The sequence below is a fragment of the Vicugna pacos genome, chromosome 22 (assembly GCF_048564905.1).
Source record: "Vicugna pacos chromosome 22, VicPac4, whole genome shotgun sequence".
In the NCBI taxonomy this organism is placed as follows: domain Eukaryota; kingdom Metazoa; phylum Chordata; class Mammalia; order Artiodactyla; family Camelidae; genus Vicugna; species Vicugna pacos.
In genome coordinates this window covers 27329495-27357212 of record NC_133008.1, presented here as the reverse complement: position 1 = coordinate 27357212, position 27718 = coordinate 27329495, and the positions used below count along the sequence as shown (strand labels likewise).

General features: G+C 55.2%; 1 protein-coding gene across 8 annotated transcripts; it reads left to right on the top strand.

Annotated features, from left to right (window-relative positions):
* Positions 1-27718, top strand: CERS4 (ceramide synthase 4). 8 transcript variants are annotated; one of them, XM_072947791.1, is made up of 13 exons: positions 941-1073; positions 15108-15198; positions 20387-20482; positions 20577-20750; positions 22989-23106; positions 23772-23890; positions 23996-24053; positions 24391-24441; positions 24792-24884; positions 25061-25189; positions 25437-25543; positions 26986-27142; positions 27239-27718. In XM_072947791.1, exons 4-13 carry the CDS (start codon positions 20578-20580, stop codon positions 27413-27415), a joined length of 1182 nt encoding a protein of 393 aa, XP_072803892.1. In that variant the 5' UTR covers positions 941-1073; positions 15108-15198; positions 20387-20482; position 20577; the 3' UTR covers positions 27416-27718. The 8 variants fall into 8 exon arrangements, with proteins under 8 accessions (XP_072803894.1, XP_072803895.1, XP_072803891.1 ...); XM_072947792.1 differs by lacking the exon at positions 941-1073 and adding an exon at positions 14977-14993; XM_072947793.1 differs by lacking the exons at positions 941-1073; positions 15108-15198 and adding an exon at positions 1-115.

Genomic DNA, 27718 nt, shown 5'->3' with positions numbered 1-27718 from the left:
CGGCTTCAGGGAGAGACTTACTGTCCAAAGGTGAAGCCACTTGCTCAGATGACGGTAGGATTGGCCAGCGGCTCTGAACCCTCTTCTCTTCGACTGGCGAAAAGCTGGACTTCAGGTGCTGCCCAGGTGCTCTCAGACCACCTCCGCCTGATCCGGGACTGTCCTGCATTCATGGCTCACCCAGGCTCCCTGCCCCTCTGCGCTGCCGCTGATTCCAGATCCCGGATCACCTTCTGTTCCACTGGGCAAGAGGGAGTCTGGGGCTTCGCCACCACCCACTCTGGCCTAGCTCCGCGCCTTATCTTCCCAGCTCTGCCCCTGCACCCCACCGAATCCCAAGCCTTTGCCCAGCTGTCCTCCAGGCCTCCCAACCCCCCAGGGTGGTTCCTTGGGTTCCCAACTCTGGTTGGTTCCTGAGCGCGTCTCGGCCTCATGAACCACGAAATGAACAAGTTTGGCCTGCGAGCTGGGACAGGTCCCCAGAGTCGGGGCAGCTGGGTGGCCTCTGAGGCCTGAGGCAGCGTCCAGGCCTTCCCCACAGAGCCCAGCGGTGAGCTCCAGGGGATCAGGGCGCCCGCGGTGTGTTGGCAGATGCGCGGGTCAGAGACGAGCCGGAGAGGGGACCCTGGAGAGGGCTGCGGGGGGCCGTGCTGCGAACTGAGGAAGCGGGGACCAGGCGGCACGCAGTGGATGGTATTAGGTTCGAAAGCAAGAGTTAGGGACAGGGAGGAATCCGGGGGCCTGATCCTTGTTCAACGCGCCTAGAGGCGGGGCGGGGCGGGGCCCAGTAGCGCTCCCCGGGGTCCTGGAAACTGCCTAGTCGCGGGGAGGGGCCCGAGCTCGGCGAGGACCCCCGCCCCGCCGGGCCCCGCCGGGCCCCGCCCCGGCCCCGCCCAGCAAGCCTCCGCGCCCGCCCGCCTTCCTCCCGGCTCCGAGCGGAGGCGGTGCCGGGAGCAGAGTCCGGCCGCCTCGTGCTGGCCGCGCGCGTCTCTTTCTCCTCTGCATCTGCGCGCGGCGCGCCGGCCCCCTCCCCGCCGCCGGCCCCCTGTGCGCCCGGTAGCCTGCGCCCCCAGGTAAGCAAGCCCCCGGCTCCCCGAACGCGGCCCGGAACGCCACCCTCGCGGCGAGCTCCGGCCCCGCCTCCACGGCCATGGCGCCGGCAGCGGCCCCCGGACGCAGCCGCTGTCTCCCATCACCTCGCCGGGACGGCCTCCCGGGGCTTCCCATCTGGTCCCAGGCCCGGGCCGCCTCCCCGAGAGAGCCCCGCTCTCCCGAGGGCGCCGCGGGCGCCCCTGGACGCTGCTCGGAAACCGGCAGGCGGGAGCGGGGACGAGCCCAGCACGGTGACGCGGGGGAATCCGGATGTGTGAACGCGAGGAGCGCGACGGTCGCTCACTAGCGAACCCACGCGAAGCGCCTACTGGGTGCCACCGACGTGCCGGGGCTGGGGGTGCAGCCGGGGCCCTTGGCCCCGGAGCCCGCAGCCCGGCGACGTAGACGTCAGGAACCGCGTAAACAGACACATCTTTCCAGCCGGTGCTAAGTGCAGGGAAGACAACACATTTGGGAGATGAATTAGAGTCTGGGAGGGTTTCTGGAGAAGGTGTCCTCCGGGCCTGAGTGGACCAGCCAGCTAGGGTTTTTTAGGCCCAGAAAAGAGCAAAAGATTCTGAGGCAGGGCCCAGACTGGTGTGTTTGCAGGGCGGAAAAGAGGCCAGCGTGGCTGAAGTGAGGTGAGCGGGATCGGAGGTGGGAAGAGGTTAGTCCAGGCCTCGAAGATGGCGAGTGCGTGAATTCCGTTCTCAAGTCTGTGGGGATCAAGGAGGCTTAGAACCAAGTGAATGACATGGTCGATTGTGTCTCAAGACGGTCCAGCAGCGGCTGTGGGCAGAAGAGATGGGAGGAGGCAGCAGGTTTGAACCCAACAGGAAGGGATGATGAGAAGTGGGTGAACTGGGGTTCGTTTCGGCAGAAGAACATCACCTTCATTCTCTGCCTGCTCAGAATTGGGTCACGAAGGAAAGTGCGTGGAGATTTCTGGCATAGGCAGCTGAGGGCTTGGAGGGACAGGAAAGTGGAGGGAAAAACAGGTCTAGGGTGTGGGGCTGTTGTGGCTGAATCTGACTCGCAAAACCTGTGAGATCCCACCTGATGCGGGGAGGTTCCTGAAGACCCTCCTCCCAGCCCAGGCCAGGTCCCAGGAGACTGAGTGCAGGGGCCGGGCTAGCCCTACTGGGGCAACCTGAATCTGTTGTATTGGCCACCCAAGATGGAAATTCTGCAGTGTAAGCTTGTCTTTGAAGCCTCAGCCCAGTCCCCTTCCAGGAGCAGCTGCTGCGAATAAACTTGGCGGTGATGGGAGTGCAGGGTTGAGGGGACCTCACTCCCCACACCTGGGTCTCTGCAGGCCCACCCAGGCTGCAGGGGGGAAGCAGACAGGACCTTCCTACTCAGCTCACCTACTCCCAGCTGAGAACCTTAGTCATGGAATTAGCCTCCCGGCCCCAGAGGAAGTCTGAGTCTCAGTTTGCCTGTCTGTAAAATGGGTCAGTAGTACCAGTATCTAGGAATGTTGTTTGTTCAGATCAAAGGAAACTTTGGTGAGGAAAGGGCTGACCCATCCCTGTGGCAGCCTTACCTCTTCGGGGGATGGGGGAGGGCTGCAGCACTGATTGGAGTTTAAGGCCCCGTGAGCCTCTATTTCCTGCTCTGAGAAATGGGAGGAATGCATGACTGCGCCCACCTCCAGGACCCACAGCCGGCTGCAGGTTGAGTGAATCAGGCGAGGAAGGTGTTTGGCTGAACCAGTACCTGTCCAGAAGTGATCCATGGGCCCAGGAGCCTCTGGGATGCTGGTAGTTGGCAGTTAGGAGTTGGCCAGGATTCACTCCTCCCACCACTCCGGGGACGCCCATGGGAAAGCAGGCCCCAAAGGGCACGCTCCTCACTTATCTGGGCACTGCAGGCTGTCCCCTTTCCGGCTTTCTGGAAGCCACCTCTGTCCTTGTCCTACTAGTTTGAATTTAGTGCTCTCAGGCGAGTGACTTCACCTCCTCCTGGCTCAGTTCTGCACCTATAAATTAGGCATAATAGCAGGTATCATCTTAGCGGTGAGTACAATGCGCAGATCATAATAGCACCCAGTAAAGCAGAGTGGATGCCCCAGGTGGGGAGAAGGGGAGCCCGGAGAAGTGATCTGGCTCACCCTGGAAGGAGTCAGGGGAGGCTTCTTGTATGCGGTGGCCGACTATTGGCCAGGTTACTCAGGATTATGAAGAGTTGATGGGCAGAGACCAGTGGACGAAAATGTGGAGGGAAGACCTCACTGGGTCCATGGGAGGAGCTACGGGCGGGAGTCAGGAGGTCAGCATGAAGGCAACTGCACTGATCATAATGGGGCTGGACCAGGTGGAGGCATGGATGAGTGAGAAGTGGGTGGATCCAGGATAGATTTGAAGTGGGGGTGGGGATGGAGTAGCCACTGATTGAGGAGCAGGTTCAAGTGCAAGTCAGCAATCTGTTCCACAGCATCGGGAAATTGTGATGCCCTTAGGCACCCAGATGGAGATAAGACAGAAGGTAGGCTTTGGAGAAGCAAGCCTGGTGTTCAGGAGATACCCGCACCCTGGGGAGATGAAGTGGGGAGAGAGAGAGTGAAAGGAAACCAGGAGTGGGTGGCAAGCCAGAAGTGAAGGAAGTAAGAGTTCTAAAATGTAGGAAGAGGTCAGCCTCAGCCCTGTCTCTGAATCTGTTGCAGGAACAATTCCTCTCTGTGGCAGGGGTCTTACACCCTTATTTGGCTGCCTTCCCCTCTCCCAAACCCACCCCTACCCCCAAGCCATTCATAATCATCTTTGCCACCCTTGAATTGGCCTCTAGGACCTAGCCTGGTTCTGACCAGATTGGCATAGATGAGGCCTTTCTTCTCCCTCAATCTGGCCTTTATACCTTTGTTAATATGATCCTGTCATACCAGTTCTCCACACTGAACCAGCAGGAGCTCTCCTCTTTCCCCACTTCTTCCTAAGCTCCCCAAACCATATTTTGCATCAGGATCCCATGGCTGTATCCTAGGAGTGGGTCAGGTATCTGCCACTATCTGTGCCTATATCTGTGTTTGACCCCACCTCCCTTCCACCCTGTCTGTCTGTCATTGATTCATTCAACACACACTTATGAGGCACCTGTGCTGGGAGGCCCTGGTGACTAGCAGTGAACAAAAATGAAGCTTCCCTTCTGCTCCCCCCCTCCCCCTGCCATGGAGCTGATGTTCTGGGAGGAGGGCAGCAGGGAGAGGGTAGGGGCATGAAACCTGAAGGATGAGAAGGAGTCAGCCAGGTGGATATCTGGAGGAAGAGCATTGCAGCGGGACCAGCATGTGCAAAGGTCCTGAGGCAGGACCCAGCCTGGCATGTTGGAGGTAGAGCTAGGAAGCCAGTGTGACTGGAGCAGAGCAAGCCAGGGAGAGAGTGGGGAGAGGGGCAGATGAAGAGACTGAGAGTCCTTAAGGCCCCTCATTCCGACAACAGCAGACCCTGGATGGGTCCTTACTCAAGGGGTGCAAGGTTGTTAGGCCCCGTTGCCGTGCGGTTTGCCAGGAGGTTGCTTTGGTGTTGTATCCAATGTGGAGTGGTCACTGTGCCCTGAAGGTAGAGGAAGCTGGCAGGAGGAAGGAAGGGAGGACCAGCCCTTTCCTGGTGGGCAAGGCTTCTCCCCTTAGGAGAGAGGGAGGGGCTGGAGGGAGTGGAGGGGAATTGCCAGGAGAAGGTGCTGAAGGAGGCAGAAGAGATGAGGGTCAGAGGGAGGAGGCAGAGCACAGAGCTGGGTGTTGGGGCCGGATGTTCTCAGAGAGGCTACAGGAGCCCTAAGGGACCCGGGGATGTCCTGGCTGAGCTGTGAGGACAAGCAGCAAAAACCAAAGCAGGTATGTTTTGAGGACGCCCCCCCTCCCCCCCACCAGCCCACTGTCACTCCCCTTCCAGATGTAGCAGAAAGATTCATGGGGACAAGGACTTGGTCACCTGGGCCCGCTCACCCTTCCTACCCCCACTACTCCAGTTTTAGAGGCCTGATGGAGTGGATTCAGACACTCAGATGCCAGGACCTAGATCAGAGGTTCCGCTGAGTTGGGACACTGGGACCAGGACTGTCCCCTGCCCCTCCCTCCAAATTGGGGATGGGTGCGCCTAAGGGCAACTCCTTTTGGCACTGGCTCAGCTATGATGGTGATCCTGGCTGGTGTGATGGGGCCACAGCTGAAGCAAGGCTAACCTGTCAGGCAATGGCGGGGGACAAGGACAGTGACAGGAGGGGAGAGGAGGCAGGAGGAAGTGTCAGCCTCTGGGTCTCCTTCTCCATCTGAGCCATTGGTTAGGGCGGGTCTGTATATAAGGCTGTCATGTCCCTGCCCTCCTCTCCTCACTCTCCCCTCTATTCCAGCCCTACGGGCCTCCTTGTCTTTGTGCCATCTCCCTGCTTCAGGGCCTTTGCACAGACAGTTCCCACTACCCAGAATGCTCTAGCCCCATGGCCTCCTCCCTCACCTCTTTTGCTGAAACATCACCTTCACAGGGAGGCCTTCCAGACCTTCCTGTTTAAAATTGCAGCCCTGGCCGCCAGATTCCTGATCTCCTTTTCCCGCCTTTGTTTTCCCTCCCATACCAGACATAATGAAACAGATGAATAAAATAGATGGTATGTGCCGCCTCCCACCGGCCCCTCTTGTCTAGTACTCCCACTCCGTGAGGGGGAGGATCCTGATCAGGTCTATTCTCTGCTGACCCCCCAGTAGGTAACCCAGCACTTGGCACACAGTAGGCTCCCAGTAAATGGGACATGCCCACAGGCATCCCAGGAACTTTTGGCCGCAGCCTGGAAGGCTTGGCTTGGTAGGGGAGGAGCTGGAGAGGGTATATGGGGTAGCAGGCTCTGGATCCAGGCAGGCTTAGGTTTGAATGAATCCCAGCTCCTCACTTCCCACCCCGTGCCTCAGTTTCCCCAGCTGTAAATTGCAGACGACAGAAACACCCAGCCTTGAATGCCTGCTACAGCTTCCTGGGGGCCTGCCCAGGGACTGAAAGGAGTTGGGGGCAAGCCAGACCCCCAGGCAGGACACTTAGGCCCTTCCCATGTATTCCTAGAATTTTCCAGAAATATATTGAGAGTGGGATAGGGGTGGGGTGGGGTGGGGTGGATGGTTACTTTACTTCTGGTGGTCAGAGTCTCTCTTAAAGTTACTTTTTTTCCCCCCTCTTCATAGATGTTGAATCTCCCACTTTAGGATAAAAAGGAAATTTTTTTCGTAGCCCATTTTCCAGGACAAAAGCTGTGACCCTTTCTAATGTATATTATCAGTACTGTCCTCGAGATGGCTAATTTCTAATCATAAAGTCTAGGTTCCCTTCCACTGCTGACTGTCAAGTTCTCTTGTGGACTAGAGTCCAGAGGCTCCTCTGGGCTGCAGATTACAAAGCAATTCTTCCTTTCTTCCTTCCTTTCTTTCTTTCGCAAAGGGGAGGTAATTAGGTTTATTTATTTACTCTTTTTTTTTTTTAATGGAGGTATTAGGGATTGAACCCAGGACCTCGTGCATGCTAAGCACATGCTCTATCACTGAGGCAATTCTTGGAGGAGGTGTCAGGCTGTGCCCAGGCACATGCATCCTCTGATGTATTTCTTCTCATTGGCAAAGTCGCGAATCTGAATTTTGAAACCATCGCCTCTTTGATGGATGGAAACAACCAAATTCACATGATGCCACACATCTGTTGAGGTCTATGGCCAAGGGTGCATTGATTTGAATAATACAGGGAGTGAGGTCTCTTGCTTGCAAGCCTGAATTTCTGGGTCCTGGGTTCAGTGACCTTGGCTCCCCGGGTTAAGGATTTTCAGGACTTTTCCAGGAGTACAGCAGGAGTCTTCCCTGTGCGCTGATGACGTTAGAAAGATGCTTGCTGTGAATTTTACCAGTCAGGAGGGCCATAGGTGCTGGCCTATTTCAACTGGTTTCAACCTGCAACAGTATTCTGCCAGGATTCTTGAGTGAGATTCGCCAATTGACATGTTGGCATTTGGTGAAACAGTCTTGCCTTAGGACCTTGGGAAGTCTGAAAAGTACACAAGTCATTTACACACAATCTTGCTCAAATCTGGCTTAGATATTGGTCCCAGAATATTTAGAAACCATTAAGTTGGGGATATTGGCAGCCACTAACTTTCATTCAGAGTAGTTCTTTATTGAGAAACAGAGACTAGCTCTCTCTCTGCGATTACTGGAATCTTCTGTAATCGCCCCCCGTTGTAGATGTTAGCAGCGTTAAAGTTGTGTTTTTTGCCCAGGCATTCTTCACTGCCTTATTCATGCTGATGTAACTTGGCTCTTCTGAGGAGGTAATATTTGAACCTCAGCCCAAGTTGGAGCTGGTGATGGACACCCACAGGAATTGGAACTTGTTTACTGCCTCTCCCCACCCTGCCCCCGCTCCCAGCCACCTCCTCCGCTGAGGAGACAGACACCTCCTTGGGCAGTTACAACGCAGGATAACCAGAGCCAAACAGAGGAACCACACAGCCCCTCCAACCCAGCTGGGCAGCCCTGGAAGGCTTCCTGGAGGCAGCAACAGGCAGGTGGCTTACTTGAAGAACTAGGAGAGGGTGAATAGTGATTCACATGGAGGGAACAGCCCAGCCCAGGCAAAGGCAGTTGCGTTAGGCATCCAGATTCTGCATTAGAACGATGTTTCTGAGATTTGAATAGACCCTGGGCAGGCCAGGGACCCCACGCTGAGAACTGTGGAGTCTGGTGGCTGCAGGACGTACTGTGGGGGAGAGAGGGTGGTGGGCAGAGCCAGATTACAAAAGCCTCCGTGATGAGATTAGGGTGCCCCTCTCCAGCGGGAGGAGGGATAGTGAGCCGCCTTAGGGCTGTGAGATGGGGATAGGTGGGGAAGGACAGACTGCCTCCCAGAGGAAGTGCTTGACATTCATTTACATAAACACCTCTGGTCCTTAAAGGGCCCACGGACAGAAACCCCTGGGGTTTCTGCACCAGCGCCTCAGGGCTAGGGTAATGACGCATTCACAGAAGGTGCTGTTAGTCCCCTAGCCTGAGGCCACCTAGCAGGAGCAGATCCACCCAAGTCGGCTTCCTCTGAGGTTCCCCAGGCTGCCTCTGTCTCACTCCTCAGCTCTTCTGGGACCTGGACAGGTCTCCAGGTCCCTGTTCCAGGTGCACATCAAATCAGGGGGCACCGGGGCTCCTGAGGCCACACCCTCTCCCCATCATCATCCCTCCTTCCTCCTGGACAGTACCTTCTCCGAGTCCCACATCCAGAATTTGCCCAAAAGGGAGTTGTCCTTTCCCACCCCAGGCTGTACGCCCCCAAATTCCTGCACAAGCCTGGAGTTCCCACATCAGGCTGCCCACCCCAGCACACTCTACCCCGACCCCCACTCCCCAAAGATATCCCTACCCAGCTGTGCCCCCAGCCCCTGTCCCAGCCCCCGTCACCCACCCCACCCCCAGAAGCCAGCCACTGGTGACCTCTTGGGGCAGCGCTTCCCTCAACTGTGAAATCCCAGGGACAGCCCGCCTGCCAGGATTGCCCACAGGAGAATCCCCACCCCCAACCCCCCCAGTTCCAGGGAACACTGAGGCCCAAGGTTCCCATTGTGTCTCTAAGGCTCAGGTGACAGGTACTTGCCAACCTCCCTTCAAACCAGGAGGGCTTAGACCTGGGCTGGCAGACTTGCCAGGGTCGGGTACTGGCCAGGACCGAACGTTACCTTGTTTTCACTGTGTTAGTTTTATGGCTACTGTCTGCATGTGATGCCGCACCTGGCTTTCTCTTTGGGGGAGGGAGATGTGGATGGACAGAGGCAGGGAGAACAAGGCATAGGTGGCCATGATGACTGAGATGAGAGATGGGGCCTTGGTTGTGGGAATTGATGGAGAAGGAACTAGCTTGATTGTTACCAGGGAGATGGATGCAGGACCTGGTGGGCAGCTGAGTGTCCAGGATGGGCAGGGGGATAGGAGTGTGTGAGGAGGAGTCCAGGGTGACACCCAGGTTCCTGTTCCCAAAGAGTGGGTGGATGGTGGGTTCTTGGCTGAGAAGCCTTAGGAGGAAGAAAACACACTCTGGGTGGAGAATGACTTAAGTGTGATGTGTCTGTGCAACGAACAGCCAGGCGGTGTTGGGGTGGCAGTTGTGTCATTAGGGGAGAAATCTGGGAGATGCAGGAATCTGGAAAACCGAAGCACAAGCAGGCCAACCAAGGCTTCTGGGTGGGTGAGATTTCCCAGGGATAACGGCCAGCGCGAGAGGACACAGGGCAACACTGGGATGGTACCGACACTGATGTGTTGGACAATCCCTGCTATCATGGACAAGGTGTGCACGAGGGGGCCTGCTGTCCCGGAAGGCAGTCCGAGTTTTGCTCCTGCTTGCCCCTCCCTGAGCTGGTCTCCACAAGGGGGCGGCAGAGGGGACCAGAGGCCCGCTGGCTAGAGCTGGAGGACAGGTGTGAGCCCAGGCTGGGTGGAGGAGGGATGCCCTCGGGGTGCAACGTAGAGCCCAGAATTCCCTCCAGCCTGGAAGGTGGGTAGTGACATCTCCTTGGGGGACTGTACTTGACCCGGAATTGGTTTCTTTCCCCCGCCCCCTGGAGCCAGGAGGTGATTAGGTTTATTTATTTATTTATAATTAATTCATTATTTTTAATGGAGACACTGGAGATTGAACCCAAGACCTCGTGCATGCTAAGCATGAGCTCTACCACTGTTAGACCCTCCCCCTGTGATTTCCAATTTTTAAAGGTTATACTTCACTTATGGTTACTATAGAACATTAGCTGTGTTCCCCATGCTGTACAGTATATTCCTGTAGCTTATTTATTTTGTATCTCTATAGTAGTTATACAGCCTTTACAGTAGTTTGTACCTCTTAATTCCGTCCCCACTTCCCTCCCCTCCCCACCCACTTCCCTCCCCTCACTGGTAACCACTGCTTTGTTCTCAGCATCTGTGAGTCTGTTTCTTTTTTGTTCTATTCACTAGTTTGCTTTCTTTCCTAGATTTCACATATGCGATAGCATGTAGTATTTATCTTTCTCTGTCTGCCTTACTTCACTAAGTATAATACCCTTCAAGTCCATCCATGTGGTTACAAATGGCAAAATCTCATATATATATATATGTATATATATATATTTTTATGGCTGAGTCCACAGTCCATTGTTTATTTCAAGTATTTGTATTTTTCAGGTGTAGAATTTCCATTTGGTGCATTTTTATAGTTTCTGCTTCTTTGCTGAAGTTTCTTCCTTGTTCATTCATTAGGAGGTACTTTTTCTTCACCTCCTTGAATGTATTTCTGATCACTGCTTCAAAGTCCTTATCTGCTCATTCCAACATGTGGCTCACCTCAGGATCAGTCCGCATTAATTTTCTTCCTGAGTGTAGGTCATGTGTTTCTGTTTCTTCAGTGTCAAGTAATTTTGCATTGTGTTCTGGACATTCTGAAAGATATATTATTGAGACTCTGGATTCTGTTATGTTCCTCTGAAGAACATTGATTGTTTTTTAATGTATTTTTTAAAAGGCAGTTAAACTGTCTGGGCTTAAGCTCCAAAGCCTATTTCCCCTGTGATGGGTAGCAGATGAAAACGTTTTTTCTTTTAGCTTTACCTAGGCTGTTTGGAATCTGCCCTGCATTTACTTCAAGGCTTAGTAAGAGACTTGCATAGCATTTTTGTGTAGAATTTGGACCTTCTTTTTTTTTTTTTTTTTTTTTACTTTTTCCTTTCTTGCACGTTCTGTCCCATGGTTAAACTGTTGTGATCTCTTTGCGCTCCGTCTTCTCATTTTTCCAGCCAGTTTCTAATTCTGATGAATAAAAATGAAAAATGGGAAGCTCACCCCACAGGGTTCCCTTACCATAGATATAGACTCTCCTTCAACTTATACCTATTTTTGGTCACTCTCTAGAGCAGGACTGCCCAGGAGAATTTTCTGCAGTGATGGAAATATTCCATATCTCCATTGCCCAATATGGCAGCCATAAGCCACATGTGGCTACTGAGTATACAAATGTTGCTGGTGCAACTGAGGAACTGAATTTCAAGTTTTATTTACTTTTAATTAATTGAAATGGAAATGGCCATGTGTGGCTGGTGGATACCACATTGGACATTGCCACACCAGCGCTTTCAGGGCGTTTTTTGATATGTAGTCCAGAGAGTGTCATTGGCATCTCCGAGAGGGCTGTCTGATGCAGCTAACTCTGCTATTACCAGAAGCAGAATGCTTCTGGTGGTTTTCTGCTCCGTGAATTATGTATATCAGGCCATTAGTGTCTCTCTGCATTTTGCCTTCATTTTGTTTTTTCAACTCAGCGATCTTCCCAAGTCTGTGAGCATAGATTTTCCTCCTCCCCCCATCCCAATTTGGTAATTTTTGTATTTAAAAAAATTTTTTTAATTGTGGTAGAATACATATAACAAAAAAATTAACCAGGGGGAAGGTGTAGCTCAGTGATAGAGTGTGTGCTTAGCCTGCACAAGGTCCTGGGTTCAATCCCCAGTACCACCATTAAATCAATCAATCAATCAATCAATCAATCAATCTAATTACCTCCCCTCCTCCAAAAAAAAAATTACTATCTTAACTCTTTTTAAGTGCACAGTTCAGTAGTGTTACGTATATTCACATTTCTGGGAAACCAGTCTCCACAACTTTTGGTCTTTCCAAACAGAAACTCTGCCCCCATTAAACAGTCAGCTGGACCCCCCCCCCCCCCGCAACCATCCCACTTCCTCTCTCGGTAAATCTGACCCCTCTGGGGACCTGCTGTAAGGGGACTCAGACAATATTTGTCCTTTTGAGCCTGGCTTACTTCACTGAGCAGCACGTCCTCCAGGTTCATCTGTGTCATAGCTGCCTCCTCCTTTTAAACCCTGGTGGACTGTTTCATTGTATGGAATCTTGAGGTTTCTGATTCCCACCCCTCCCTCACCGCTCCCCCACCACCTCCGGCGGTGGACATCCGGGTTGCTTCCACTTTTCACTGGACCAGAGGAGAGGGAGGAAGTCCGAAGGGACACAAGGAAATCTCGGGGAGTGATGGATGTGTTCAGTGTCTTGATTGCGGTGATGATTTCACCAGTATGTACATATGTCAGGTGCATCACATCACACTTTACTTTTCTTTCTTTCTTTCTTTCTTTGGGAGGGAAGGAGGGAGGTAATTAGATTTATGCATTTATTTATTTGGGGGGGTAATTAGGTTTTTATTTATTTATAATATCTTTATTTATTGCCCCTTAATGGAGGCACTGGGATTGAACCCAGGACCTCAGGCACACCAAATCTACCACTGGAAGGCTGTACCTTCCACCCCCTGTTTATTTATTTTTGACAGGGGTACCAGGGATTGGACCCAGGACCTCGTGTGTGCTAAGTCCGTGCTCTACTGCTAAGCTAGACCCTCCCCCAAATCATACACTTTAAACACATATGGTTTTTGTATGCCAGGAATACCTCAATAGAGCCGTGTGATTCTGGTTTTAATTGTAATGGGCCAAGTGAGTTCCTCTTACACACCTGTCTGTGTGCACGGCCTCACCCTTGCCCTGGCCCCGCCTCCACCCGCCGCAGGGGCTGTGCCTGCCGTTTCCCCCTCAAACTCCAGAGACCTGATCCCCTCTCCTGCCTCAGTCCTTCTTGAAACCGCCCTGACTGACCCCACCAGCAACACACACCCACACCAGGTGATGCTGGGGACCTGAGTCATCCAGGCTGGGGGAGGGAGGAGGGACTCAGCCACCTCGCTCTCCAAGCTCTGCCAGGCCAGGCCGGCTAGGGCTGAACAAAAGCTCTGAAGAGAGGCCCTTGGTGGGGCGGCCTCTTGAGTCAGGAATTGAATCTGATCTAGGTCTTAAAGACTAGTCGGAACTGGCCCAGTGAAGCTGGTGGAAAGGCCTGCCGGCTGGATGCCAGGGGAAGCTCTCGGGAATCCCAGCACCTGCTGTGGGCTGGTGCAGGGGCTGGGCTGGAGCGGAGGCAGTGGGAGGGAGGGAGCCGGCTCTGGGGAGGAGTGGGCACAGCCAGCCCTCACCAAGGCTCACCCAGGCCCCTGAGCCTGCCAGCCGGCATAGGAGTTAAGAAAGCAAAGTTAGGAAATCATATGCACCTTCCTGGTGCCCTGCTCACTGGGAAACCCTGATAGGCAGACAGGCCTTGGGAGGCCTCCACGGGGTCCTGTGAGCCCTGAGCCCGCTGGTGGACAGCCCCCTCCCTCCCCGAGCTTCCAGCCCTGGTTCTCTCCTTGCTGATGCGGTGACCTCCATCCAGCTGCTTCTTGCTTTGAGCCTCCGTCTGCTGAGTTCTGAAAGGAGGAGACAGTGAACCTACTTTAGGGAGACTGAGCTCACCTTGCCCATTAAAGCAGGTGGTTTCTTTTTCTAAAAAGTTCGACCACTTGAGCTAAAGTCCTCATGTCCACCCACCTGTCCATGTGTCTCTTCTACCCACTCATTCATCCACTTAGCAAACACTTAGTTGGCACCTAATGTTGTGCCAGGCCCTGTCTGAGGACACAGCGGTTACTAAACAGCATTCTCGCCTTGGCGAGGCTTATGCCGTTGGGTGAGGCAGACAAATACGTAAATACGAAAACAGATTAAGTGGGATGAGAGGGCTGAAGGAACTAAGCAGGGTAAGGAGATGGCATAATACACTGGCTTTGGTAGTGATCTGAGGTTTCTCTCAGGAGGTAACAGGTGAGCTGAGATGTGAATAATGAGACAGAGCTAGACAGGGGTTGTGTGGGAGAACAGGATGTGCAAAGGCCCTGGGGGCAGGAGTGAGTTTGTGTGTTGGAAGCCCTTCAAGCAGCCGTTGCAGTGAATTGATCTAGTGGCAGGAGGGGGTTTGTATCAACAGGGCCAGAGTGTGGAGGGTAGGAGTGGGTCTAAATATGAGGGGCTGGGAATAGGCAGAGCCCTGGACTCGGGGCCCTCCTTGGGCTCTTTGCAGGGAGCAGCATGGCAGTGTCTCCTGGACCAGCTGCATCTCTGGGCATTAGCACCCGTCATGGACCTTCTCAGAGAGGCCTGAGTCGAGGAGCCTGGGCCCAGTGCAGGGGTGGCTGCTGCGATTATCTACAAATAACCCCTGCTCAGCACATCATGTGTTCTCTGCCTGGGCCTCCAGCCACAGGAGTCAGGTGACCCTGGGCAGCAGGCCAGGCTGCGGGGGCCGGGTGAGTGTGTGTGTAGCTGTTCTTCCCTGGGCGGCCCAGACATCTGGAGTCTGAAATGATTTCCTTCTTCACAACCCGGCCAAGTCCTGTGTTTCCAGCTCGATTTAAAGTAAAACAAAACAACCGAGGTGCCCAGACCTGCTCCGCTGGGCAGTGCTGGGGCCCTTGGGGGTTTGGGGAGTAACAGGAATCCTTGCTCATCCTCCCCCCTCTCCGGATCAGCACAAAGCCCTCATCTCTCTTTCCCCCAATCTGGGGGTATTTTTAGCCACTAAGAAGGATTATCAGTCTGGCTCCCAGGTGGCAGGGCTGGGAGCAGGGCCAAAGAGCCTTCAAAAAGCAGCCAGGCTGGGAAACCGGGTGGGGAGTGTGGGGAGGACGGGGTAACTGGGAAGAAGGCTCAGGTTGGTCAGGCTGATTCGCCCACTTGGTGATCCTCCAAGAGAGCCCGTGGCAGCTTTAGCCAAGCCAGCCCTCGGAAGCCTGCAGAGGCTGGGGGTTTCCGGGAAGGACCCCCTAGAACCTGCCGCAGCCCAACAGCCTGCTCTCGAGGCTGCCCCCCATCCACCACCCCCTCTTCTCTACTGCTGATGATTTTACTTAGTGCCCGTTCCACCCCAGGCATCATTCCCAACCACCCCGACATGGAGGGGGCTACTGCTATTCCCATTTTACAGATGAGGAAACTAAAACATGGGGCAGCCAGTTCACCTGCTCGAGGTCACATGACAGGTACGTTGCAGGAATCAAATCCATCCAGCTACCGGTGTGGAGTGTTGACAAACTGCCTGGCCTCTTGAGTCTCCAGGCGGTAAAGCAGAAGATCTGGCTGTACCTGTTTTTCAGATGGGCAGCTGAGGCCCTGAGAGGCAGAGTATCACAGGGAAGGAGCAAAGGAGCTGGGGTCCAAAAGAGAAAAAAATGAAAGTGAAGCTTGGTGAGTTGGACACAGCACATGCAAAGACCCTGGGGCAGGAGTGAACTTGGTGGGTTAGACAAAGCACGTGCAAAGGCCCTGGGGCAGGAGTGAGCTTGATGAGTTGGAAGCCCATCAAGCAGCCCCTGCAGTGAGTTGAGCTGGTTGGGGGAAGGGAGTGTATCAACAGGGCCAGAGTGTAGAGGGCAGGAGTGGGTCTAAATATGAGGGGCTGGGGGGAGGCAGAGCCCCTTCTGTGTGCCAGACCCTGCCCACAGGCTCCACATGCGGCCTACTCAACCACAACGCAAGGAGGGCACCTGTCCCACCGAGAGGTGGGAGAAGACACAGGCACCCGGGGCTTCGAGTGTGGGAGCTGGGCCTCTGGCCAGTCTGCTGCGTTCCAGACCCTGTTTTCTTCTCAGACCTCAGCGTCTCTTCTTTACCAAGAGGGTGAAAGGGTTGGGGGATCAGACAGACACAGGTTAGAGAGCACAGGACTCCCAGGGCCGGGACCTCTGCAGTCAGGGCATGTCGGTCTGAAGCCCCCTTGGAGGGCTCTCTGGTTTGGAAAGTTCGTTTCTATTCCCCTGTCTGACTTTGGGGCCGGAAAAGGCTGTGCCGGCTTCAGCTGAGGGTCATCGTGCTTCCTTCCTCCTCTACTCTCACTCTCCCAAAAGACTGCCCAGCCAGTTCCCAGTGTCACAGTGAATGAGGCAGAGCTGGCGGAGGGTGCTTTAACTGGATCTGAGGTAGGGGCACTTGGGACGTGCCTCCAGGAGGTGATGACTGGACTGGGTTTTGAAGGATGCATAGGAGTTTGCCAGCCAGACAAGAAAGATAGGTAAGCCCTGTGAGTGCTGAGACCTTGCTTGGTTCCCCACTATCCTGTGTCCTCAGCACCCAGCCTGGGGCAATAAGTGTTAGCTGGGCATTCTAGGCAGAAGGCAGCATTTATGAAGTCTGGGGTGTGTGAAATCACATAGTATGGTGGGAATAGGCAGTGAATAGCGGGCTTTGAGGCTGGGGACATGGGCAGGGGCCTGGGATTTTGAAATGCCATTGCTCTTGTGTGTTTTCACTCATCCCTGAAGCTCATCAAGACATGCAGGCACCACAGCTGCGGTGGACGCCAATCTGGGCACCCTTGGGTGGAGGACAAGCATGGGGCTGGGGGCCTGGACTCCTGGGTTCTGGCCCCAGCTCTAGCTGGCGGTCTGATAAGCAGAAGGGTCCCTGAGGAGCCAGCTGTGGATGCTCTGTGGTGGGTGTGGCTCTGGCTGGGAGGTGGGGCCAGGAATTCCAGGCTGGCCCTTGCGCTCCAGTGGGTGCCTGGGATCAAGCGAGCTTTGTCTGTTGGCAAGGCTCTTTTTCTAGAGAGAGCAGCCCCTTGAGCAAAAGTCCCCACATCCACCTGTCCATCTGTCTGTTCGGTCTGGGCCCCCTGAGCCTGGAGGGGTCTAGGCTAGGCTAACCACTGTCACACACCTGTCAGCTTAAAGAAAAACCACGTGACGTGAGAGCTGTGAGTTTTTTATTCTGGGTCTTACTGAGGACTGTAGCCCTAGAAACAGCCACTTCGTATCTCTGAGTAAACTGCTCCGGACCAGGTCGGGAAGGAGCCAGGAGATACATGAATTTTTTTGGCTAGGAAATGGACACAGTCAAGCATACATCTTGGTAAAAAATGACTGCTAATCACATAGAACAGACATCAAGATAAGTTAATGATTTTCGTGCTTTTCTGTGTATGGGAAGATGCAAGAATCCGGGGTCATAGAAATTCTTCCGGAGGTGTGGCTTATATCCTGAACTCCCCTCAGGGCAAACTGTCTGTGGCTGACTGTGGTGGGTTGCAGTTTAACCCTTTGCGTAACTGGATGGTGAGGGCTGCTCTGTGTTTTGGGGGGTTTCTTTTTGGACACCCTTGCCCATTGGTCAGGCTGCTGCCTTCTAGTGTCCCTCCCACACTGGAGTGTCCAGTGGTGGCAGTCACTGCTAATCGCGTCACTGATGCCTGAATCTGGACCCCCCACCTCACACCTCCCCTCCACCCGGCATGGTCTCTGGGCTGCCCCTTCAGCTACATCCCCTCCCTGGGGAATTCCATCCATCTTTGTGGATTTAAACAGTCCTCCTGCCCCTGCCCCAGCCCAGAGGAGCTCCTGCCTCCTCCCCGCATCCCAGGGACATCTGAGGTCCCCCTCCCCCACTGTTTGTCTTATCCAACACCAAACCCAAGTCCTGCCCCCAAATCCGCTCACCATCCTGGTTCACCTAGTTCCCCAGACTCTGATAATCTGGAGATTTTCTTTTTTTCTGTATTTGACATGTGCTATGAGAAATATCTATTTGGTCTTCTGTCCCTCGTCCCTGGTCCCGTCACAGAGCTCCTAAAAACCTTGGGACTGTCCTCAGTGAAGAGAGAAGTAAAGTTGTCTTTTGTTATGCTTATGCAGGGCTTTTGGAAAGCCCCCCAGGTCACCTAAGGAAGGGGCCGGTTGCCAGGAACCAAACCAGCTGATCTGAGGGTTGTAACTTTCAGTCCCACCCCCAGGTCTCCAGTGGCCAATGACTTAATTACTATGACTATATAATGAAGCCTCCATTAAAAACCCAAAAGCACAGGGTTCAGAAAGCTGGGTTGGTGAACACATGGAGGTTTGGGGAACGTGGTGCATCCAGAAAGGGCATTGAAGCTCTGAGCTCCTTCCCCATAACTTGCCCGATGACCCTTTCCATCTGGCTGTTCTTGAGTTACATCCTGTTATAAAAAAACCGGTATTCTAGCAAATAAACTGTTTTTCTGTGTTCTACGAGCTGCTGTAGTAAATTAATCAAACCCAAGGAGGGGACTGTGGGAACCTCTGATCTCCAGCTGGTTGGTCAGACACACAGGTGACAATCCGGACTTGTGATGGGCGTCTGAAGCGCGGCAGGTGCAGTCTGGGACAGAGCCATCCACCTGTGTATCTCCAGATAGCTAGTGTCAGACTTGAGTTGCACTGTAGGACACCCAGCTGGTGTCGGAGAATTGCTTGGTGGTGACAGAAGTAACAACGGGGTTGAATCTCGAAAACATGACACAAGTGAAAGAAGCCAGACACAAAGACAGGGTTTGTGATTCTATCTAGACGAAGTTCTGGCAGAGATGGAAGTAATCTGTGATGGAAAAAAAAAAAAATTGGAGCAGAAGTTCCTTTTGGACGGTGGAGATGGAGATTGACCAGGAAGGGGCCCGAGAGAGAACCTTGTGGAGGGACGGGAACGTTTTGTGGCCAGAAGTTGATTTACACAGGTGCTTGTATTTGTCAAAACTCAGCAACCGTATACCTCACGTGAATTTTTTTTCTCTGGTAAATTTAACCTTGAAAGGAAAAAAAAATATTGAATTCTAGTTAATGATCTGCATGCTGAAATGTTTAGGGGTGATGTGACTTGATGTCTGCTGCTTGTTTTGAAAGGCACCCCAAAGGTGGACTGCCAGGTGGATAGAGGGATGGAAGGATGGGCAGATGTGAAATGAAGCAATAGAGCAAAATGTGAATGGTAGAGTCTAGTGGTAGGTATACAGATGTTCACTGTAAATTCTTTCAACTTTTCTGTAAGTTTGAAATTTTTCATCATAAAATGTTGGAAGAAATTATCCAAATTCCTCCCCATAGCCCACAGACCCTGCAGGATCTGCCCAATCACCTCCCTGCCCTCACCTCCTCCCAGTCTCCCTCTTACTCACTCTGCTCCAGCCACTCGGGAATCCTTACTGGTCCTCCAACACTCGGTCCTGCCTCAGGGCCTTTGCACCTGCTGCATATTTCTCTGGCAATCTCCACCACCGCTACTCTCATTTGCATCAACCCAGGCCCTCCTCATCTCTGGATCTCAGCTCAGATGGTATCTCCTTAGAGACCTTCCTTGATAAATCACACCACCCTGTTTCTTTTCTACTAGGCCCCACCACACTGTGTTATCTCATTTGTTCATGAATCTTTTACTTGTGTATTGTATTATGAGCTCCATGGGGACAGGAGCATGTCTGCTTTGTTCCCTACTGTGTCCCCAACACCCAGCATCAGGCTGGCACATACAAGTCACTCAGAGAACATCTTGTGGATGGACGGACAGATAGGTGGGTGGGTGGATGGATGGACAGGCAAGTAGACAGACAGGTGGGCAGATGGATGTATGGATAGGTATATATGCATGGATGGGTAGACAGGTGGGTGGATGGATGGATGGATGGGTAGATATACAGTTGAGCAGGCAGATGACTAGATGGATGGATGGATGGATGAGTAGATGGACAATGAGTGGGTGGATGGATGGATGAACAGACAGGTAGATAGACAGGTAGGCAGATGGATGTACAGATGGGTATACTGATGGATGGGTATAGGTATATGGATGGGTAGATGGATGGGTGTCTAGACAGGTAGGTGGGTGGATGGATGGATAGGTAGACATACAGGTGGGCAGGCAGGTAACTGGATGGATGAACAGACAAATCGGTGGATGGATGCATGGGTGGATGAATAGACAGACAATGAGTAGGTGGATGGATGGATAGACGACAGGTGGGTAGATGGATGTATGGACGGGCAGATGGATAGGTGGGTGGATGGATAGATGGACAGACAACATATGAATGAACAAACTTCCCAAGTGGGGACCAGTGTGGGGTTTTGGGCACATGTCTTAAATCTTGGGAAAGGGAAAAACTTGGGGGGGCTCTTCAAGATGACTGGACCCCACAGGTAGGGGCTGCTCCCGCAGCAGGTCTGGGCGAGAAGCTGGTTCACTGTGATCACTGCTCCACGCAGTGCTCGGTCACGCAGTAGGCGCTCTTGTCCAGCCACAGCCGGGCTGTTGGGATGGTGAGCCAGGCAACATTCACACCTCAAGGGGAATCCACGTTTGGAAGGATGGCCAGGGAGGGGACTGTGGCGTTCCTTAAATCCTTCATCTTTGGGCTGCATCAAAGGCCTCTTTCTGCAATGTAAGGAAGCCTTTCCCGGCACTTGAGAAGTCAGTTCATGACCCCAGTCAGCCCCTCCCTTGGCTTCTGGCCGCCGTCCTGGAGTCTGCAAGGTACAGAATAATAACTACTGTCAGGAGCTGTATTGTGAAGGTCAGTAGGCACCGGGCTAAGCACTTTGTGCTCCTTATCAGGCTGGGCTGAGACATCAGTATTACTGTCCTTGTTTTACAGATGAACTTGAGGTGCAGAGAGGTCAGGTCAGTTGCCTGAGGACACACAGCCCAAGTCTGTCTTTAACACTGGTTGGAATAAACTCCAGGTCGCCAGGTGTGCTGTGAGGGACGAGGGTTGGGTGATGGGCTCTCCCGCCCCACCCATCCTGCCTGCCGACCTCTCCATTCACCGGACCCTATGTCTGCAGGATGTGGTCCAGCCTGAACGAGTGGCTGTGGCAGGACAGGTTCTGGCTGCCAGCCAACAACTCATGGGCTGACCTAGAGGACCGAGATGGCTTGGTCTACCCCCACCCCCGGGACATGCTGATGGCCCTGCCCCTGGCGCTGGTGCTGCTGGCCGTGCGCTTTACCTTTGAGAGGTGAGTATCCGCTGTGCCCTGGCACGTCGTCCCTCGTGTTGTGGCAGCCACCTGGTGCTGCCCCACCTGCATGGTTTCATCCTAACGTGTCCCTGGTTGGAGCCTGGCTTTGATCAAAGTGCTTTTCCTGACTCAGTCCTGCCCCCAGCTGCCACCACTCGCACTCTTCTGATCGCTGATGCCCGGTGTTGTGGACCACTGCCCAGAGCTCTGGTCTGGGTCTGCCAGCGTCTTCAGAAAATGAGTAGGGGGCCTGGAGGGGGATGTACCCGCTTTGCTGCCCATGGACAGGTCTGCAGAGGCATCGTTCCTGCCCCTCCCCACTCCCTCAGCACCGTCTGGGCATCTCTCCCCCCACCACCCCGCCCTCTTCCCCACCCTTTTTCCCTCCTTGCTTTTTCCAGCACCTTCCAAAGGCAGCCAAAGGAAGAGGCATGGGCACTCCAGCTCCTTATGGTCCCCTCCACTCACCCCCAGCCTCCTGCAGCCTGGCATCCGGCCCCTGAGTCTATGCCACCTGCCCAGATTCCCAGTGACCTCCTGGTTGCCAAACCCCGTGGATTTTCAATCATTTCTCATGTACCCTAGATGCTGCCCCAAACTGGGGTCCCTCCTTTCTCTGGCTGTCCATCTCCTGGACGTGGGTATCTCTCCTGAGGTCCCTCTGTCCCAGGTGGTCGCGCCCTTTCCCACTTGATCAACAGCTCCCAGACCCTCCTTGCCAGGCCCTTTCCTGCCAGACTGCCTGCAGCCCTTCCACATGGCCTGCCCCGCCCCGCCCAGATTCCCCCTCCATGCCCTAGGGCCCCTCCCCCTCCTCCACTCCTCATGTGTGATTTCAGGCCCCCCACCTTCTTGGTGACCCCCTGGCCCTTGCACTCACTCCCCTGCAGTTCCTTCCAGGCTGGGTTCCCAGGACTCCTGCCCCTCCCCCTACAGAGCCCTTCAGCCCTCCCCCCCCCGCCCCCACTTTGGGTCCCCTCCTTTGTCCCACCCTGAGCACAGGGACACGGGAGCATCCTGCACCTTGGTCTGGCTTCTGCACTCATGACGAGCCTCCTGGGGCCTGGGCTCCCTGGATGCAGGCTGGACCCAGGGAGCCCAGGGAACATTCTTAAACATGGTATTTAACAGACGCTGTTTGAGCTTTTACACTGGGCCAGCCACTGCTCTAAGCAGTTGCGTCTTAACTCAGCCCTCATTGCAACCCTGTGAGGTGGTACTGTTATTAACCCCATTTTATGGGAGTGGCACTGGAAGTACAGAGAGGTCAAGTGACCTGCCTGAGGACACACAGCAGGTAGGTCTGCAGGAATTCGGGGAGGCCCAATTCAGCCAGGCCCTGAAGGACAGGTCTGTTTTCTCACGTATTTAGCTGATGGCTCCAGCTGAGGTGGGGGTGTTAACTTGCCCCAGAGGCGCCCCTTGCCTTTCCGAAGGGCAGTGGGATTGGAGGCAGCTTTTCTGGGGTCAAAGGCAAGGGTTTTTCCCGTTAAGTGAAGGTGAATCCTGGTTTCCATTTCCAGGTCTGCCACTCACTTAGGTGTATTTCTGACCTCTTTGAGCCTCAGTTTGCACATCAGGACAATGGGGACAATAATAATAGGGCTTAGTGAGCCAGCACGTGAGGTGGACTTGGACACTAGCCTGGAAGATCATAAACGTTCAATAAACATGTCATGTCCATTCTTATTCCCCCCACCCCACCCCTGCGCCCCAACACAATTGAGTCTGACACAAGTTCTTGCTGGGCTGCCCAGAGCCTCAGTTTCCCCAAATGAAAGGTGATGTTGGCAAGGCGGACAGGAAATTCCCTCCTGACCCCTGGTCTTGGGGGCCCCCTTGTGGACAATTTGGTGATTGACTGATCAGGGTCCTGGCTCCTCCCAGTGTCTACGCTGGAGGAGGGGTCGGGGTGCTGGGAGGAGGGAGGCCAGAGAGGAAGCAGAGCTGCTCCTGCCCACAGGGAGTCCCCAGCCCGGTGGGAGGCACCCAGGACCCAGGCCACCATGAGTCTGGTGGGGAGGGGACTCTCATCCCTGTTTTGGGATTGACAGTGCCTGGCTACCCCAAAAGTTGCCCTTCTTCCTCCATCCCCAAGACCATTCCAGCTGCCTTTCTTAAGTTTGGCCCCATGCAGTGGTCAGGCCACCCCCTCCAGGGTCCCAAGACGCGACCTAGCCCTTCCGGGCCTCCATCTCCCCGCCTGGACTGACGGGTTGCCTCCCCTACACCCAGGTTCGTCGGCCTGCCCCTGAGCCGGTGGCTGGGGCTGCGCAGTCAGACCAGGAGGCTGGTGAAGCCCATTGCCGCTCTGGAGAAGCACTTCCTGACGGAAGGGCAGAGGCCCACGGAGGTGAGGTCCCCCGACCCTCTCCTCCAAACCCAGTGGCCTGCTGGGCTGCCCTGGGGGCAGTATGTGCCCAGTTGTTGGGGGTAGGGAAAGGCCAGGGCAGCCTCTGATACCCCCACAGTGCCCCCCCACCACTTCACTGGGACCCGCATCAGCAGGCCTGTTCTGGGGGCCCCCCACTCCCAAAGGCGGTCCTCTGACCCTCCCTCTAGTCCCATCCGCAGTGGGTCTGCCTGGTGGGCAGGGTCTGGGCTGTGGGAGGTGCTGGGCTGGGTCCTGGGGGAAGCAGGGAAGGGGGCGTCTCCATCCCTTGGGCGGGGGTGGTAGGCAGCTCCTGTGGAACAGAGTGCCTGTGACCCCCCCATTGTCAGTCTCCCTCCGCAGGTCGGAGTTGGGGAGGGGGTGCAAGAAAACCTCTGCGGGGGCTGCCCCCCCCCAGCCTCTTTCTTAATCCCAGTCCCCATCAGTCACCTGCCTGGGAGCAGAGATGGGTTTTTGTAAGGCTTATCCTGGGGGCCACACCCCGTGAAGAAGCCCCCTAGTCCCCCACCTCCATAGGCAGACAACCCCTCAGGCGAGGTCTGGGGCCGCAGGGGATGGCCTGCCTGTCCCGAGACAGAGGCAGGAAGCCACCTCTGTGACCCTAGCCCCCATCACCCCCTCCCCAGCCCCAGATGACCCTCCTGGCCGCCCAGTGCGGCCTCACGCTGCGGCAGACCCAACACTGGTTCCGGAGACGCCGGGACCAGGACCGGCCCTGCCTGAGCAAGAAGTTCTGTGAGGCCAGGTAAGCGCAGGGCGGGCTGGGGAGGGGTGTTGAGGGTGCGGCGGCGGGGGCGGGGGAGGTCTGCCCCTTTGACAGCTGCCCCATGGGCTCCGTCCCCTCCCACAGTTGGAGGTTCGTCTTCTACCTGTGCTCCTTCATCGGTGGACTCTTGGTCCTGTACCACGTGAGTGTCCCTGACAGCTTATCTGCCCCTCCGCCTATCCCACAAGCACCTACTCAGTGCTAGACCTGGACTGGATCGGGGAGGGGGTGGGGTTCGGGCAGAGGGGAAGACACGTGCAAAGGCCCAGAGAGGGTAGAGAGAACATGGTAAGGTCGTGGTGAACGTTCACTCAGTGGGTGCCTACTGAGGACCTACTGTGTGTCAGGGCTGGGGATTCTGAATAAGCACCTTGTCTACAGTGAGAGCAGCACACCGAGGGCCAGGGAGCCCTGAGGAGGCTGGGGTGGGGGGCTGGGTTCTAAGCTTTGGACAGCCTCAGACTCCCACGTCCCTGCAGGAGTCGTGGCTGTGGACGCCGGTGATGTGCTGGGACAATTACCCAAAGCAGGTGAGTGGCAGGGCGTGTTTGCAGGCTGGTGGGAGGGTCAGGGTGCTCAGAGTTCCTGTGGCCACAGGCAAGTGAACCAAAGCTGGACATCATACCATAATTCCCCTCCGATTCCCACTTATTTTTGCCTTCCCTGTGGAATGGAGAGGGGCCAGGAGTCGGGACACTCAGAGCAGGAGCTGCCACAAAACTACTGCCCTTTATTACCTCCAGGGATGGGGGCTCATGCCTTCCTCACTCACTGGGATTCAAGTGTCGTGGGTTTGAGCAAATGGGGAGGGGCCTGCCCCATGTCTCTGCCCCACAGGAGCCTCCACTCCCCGTGGCTAACTTTGCACACCTCACCACAGACCCTGAAGCTGGCCCTGTACCACTGGTACCTCATGGAGCTGAGTTTCTACATCTCCCTGCTGATCACGCTGCCCTTCGACATCAAGCGCAAGGTGAGGCCAGGCCAAGAGTCCGTCTGAAGAAGTGAAGCCCTGGAGCGGTCATGACCCGCACACCCTGAGACCCTTGGTGCCTCAGGCAGGAGGTGCAGAGTCCACACGCCCAGCAGCCCCCTGGAAGGGCCTGTCCCCAGCCCTGAGGGCTGTGATCCCTCCTTGGTCTCCCGCAGGATTTCAAGGAGCAGGTGGTGCATCACTTCATAACCATCACCCTGATCGTCTTCTCCTACAGCGCGAACCTGCTGCGCATTGGCTCTCTGGTGCTGCTGCTGCATGACTCCTCCGACTTCCTGCTGGAGGTGGGCCCGCCCCTGCCCTCCCGGGGCCCCTGGAGCTGAGGTGCCCCCTCCCCTGTCAGTCTTCCTGGGCAAAGAAGCTTCTCCCATTCACAGACACACTTTTTATGTTTCTGGGCAGTTCCTAGAGATAAGACCCTGCCCTGACTCACCTGGCCCAGCCGCACAGCTTTTCCCTGGGAGGAGGCCCCCTGCTTCTCAGTCCCGCCCTCCCCCTCCTGAATCCATTTCTCTCTGCTGTCCTCCCCAGGCCTGTAAGTTGTTCAACTACACGCACTGGCGGCGCACTTGCGACACTCTCTTCATCATCTTCTCCTTGGTCTTCTTCTACACTCGCCTTGTGCTCTTCCCCACGGAGTGAGTCAGCCCTCCCGCTGGGGGTTGGAGAGATGGCCGGGTGTGGCTGAGATACCTCACCCTTGGTTCCCTGATCCAGGGAGCTGGAGTTGTTGGCTGGGAGGCTTCCAGGAGGAGGCAAGGCAGGGCATTCCCAGCACAGGGCGCAGCATATGCAAAGGCCCAAGGGTAGGAGAGACAGAAAACTGGGCTCAGTCATCATCCCGTGTGCATGGAACATGGGTTAGGAGCCAGGGTTGGATGCCAGTTCGCCCAGTCATCCCAGTGCTGAGCCTCGCACACCAAGTCGAGGGAGCCATGTGAGGGTCCCTGCTTGCTTGGAGCTGACGCTGGTGGGTGGGGAAATAGAATAAACAAGGCAGACAAGTACACTGTGGAGTACGTGAGGGAGTGATCGTGCTAAAGAGAAAAAATTGGGAAGGGCAAAGGAACTGTGTGGATAGTTGGAATTTGGGTGGTCAGAAAAGACCTCACTGATAGAGTTCATAGAGACTGGCAGGAAGTGAGGGAGAAAATTACTGATCATAGGGGAAGAGTGGTCCAGGCAGAGTGGGAACAGCATGTGCAAAAGCCCTGAGGCAGGACCATGCCCAGCATGCTGGAGGAACAGAGAGGCCTGTGTGACAGAAGCAGAGTGAGCAAGAGGGAGAGGGAGGAGGTGATGAGCCAGAGTAAGCGGGGCTTCTGGGCCTTGGGGAGAAGTTGGGCTTTTATCCCAAGCTAGGTAGGAGCCCTGGAGGGTTCTGAGCAGAGGTGGGGTGGGACCTGACAGTACTCACGGGCTCCCTCTGGTGGCTGCAGGGGGAATAGCTGGTGAGACATTCGAGCAGGAGCTGGGGGCCAGGGCAGAGGCGACTGCCCTGGTCCAGGTGGGCAATGATGGGGCTGGACCAGTGTAGGTGAGAGAAGTAGGTGGACTTGGGGAGGGTGACTCAAGGGCCATGAGTTGCTGCTTGAGGATCAGAAGCTCAGCTCTGGCTGTGCTGGGGTTTGAGGGACTTGCAAACCCCCACCAACTACCACCACCGAAACGTGGAGGAAGCAGTGGACACCCACCTGGGGTTCTGGGGAGAGACGTAGATGTCCAGTATTTGTAGCCATGAGACAAGTCACCAGGGACCAGGCATGGACAGAGAAGCCCAGTCCTGGGGCCCCCTGATGTTTGCAGGTCAGGGAAGCCTGCAGGGATGGAGAGGAAGCAGCCATGAAGTGGGGAGATGGGAGCGTGGGTCCCTTGGCAAGCTTGTGTGTTCTACTAACTTAATATAACCAGGTGAGGGAGGTACTTAAATGCCCAGATGAGGGACACAGGTATCAGTCTGGGGGTGGGTCATGGGGAGCCATAGAAGGCTCTAGAGCTGGGAAAGTCACACACGTTAGTGATTCCTAGGACGGGGGCCTGCCGCAGCTGGTGAATCCTGGCCTCTCCTCGCCTACTGTAGGATCATCTACACCACGTACTACGAATCCATTGCCAACCTGGAACCCTTCTTCAGCTACTACTTCTTCAACACGCTTCTGATGCTGCTGCAGCTGCTGCACGTGTTCTGGTCTTGTCTCATCCTTCGCATGATCTACAGCTTTATGAAGAAAGGCCAGGTAGGGCCGGGCTGGGCAACGGTGGGCTGGTGTGGGCCTCCCTGGAGCCTCCAGCCCAGCCCTGTACCTCACCCCTCCCTCCTCCCGGTTCCCCAGATGGAGAAGGATATTCGCAGTGACGTGGAGGATTCGGATTCAAGCGACGGGGAGGCCGCCCCAGAGGTTCCGCGGCTGAAGAATGGGGCAGCTCATCAGCCTGGAGTGGCCCCCACCGATGGCCCTCGGATCCGGGCAGCTGGGCGGGTGGCCAATGGGCACACACGAGCCACATAGATGGCCAAGGACTGGCCGCGAGGGGCTGCCCCAGCACCCGGCAGCTTGGATTTGTGGGGTGGCTGGACCAGCAACCCTGGGGCCAGCTGTGTGGAGACAGGGAGGGCCCTGCCCTCAGGTGGCGGGGAGGGCTGATGATCTGTCTCCAGCCCCTTCCTCTGCCCACCCTCCCTCCTTCCCTCGGGTAACTGGACAGCCGGGGGTGGGCAGTCACAGGCTGCTGAAGTCCCCCAGAGCCACCTCTGGGGCCTGGGGATTATGAAGAGCTCCGGGCAGAAAGGGGTCCAATAAAACTTGAACGGA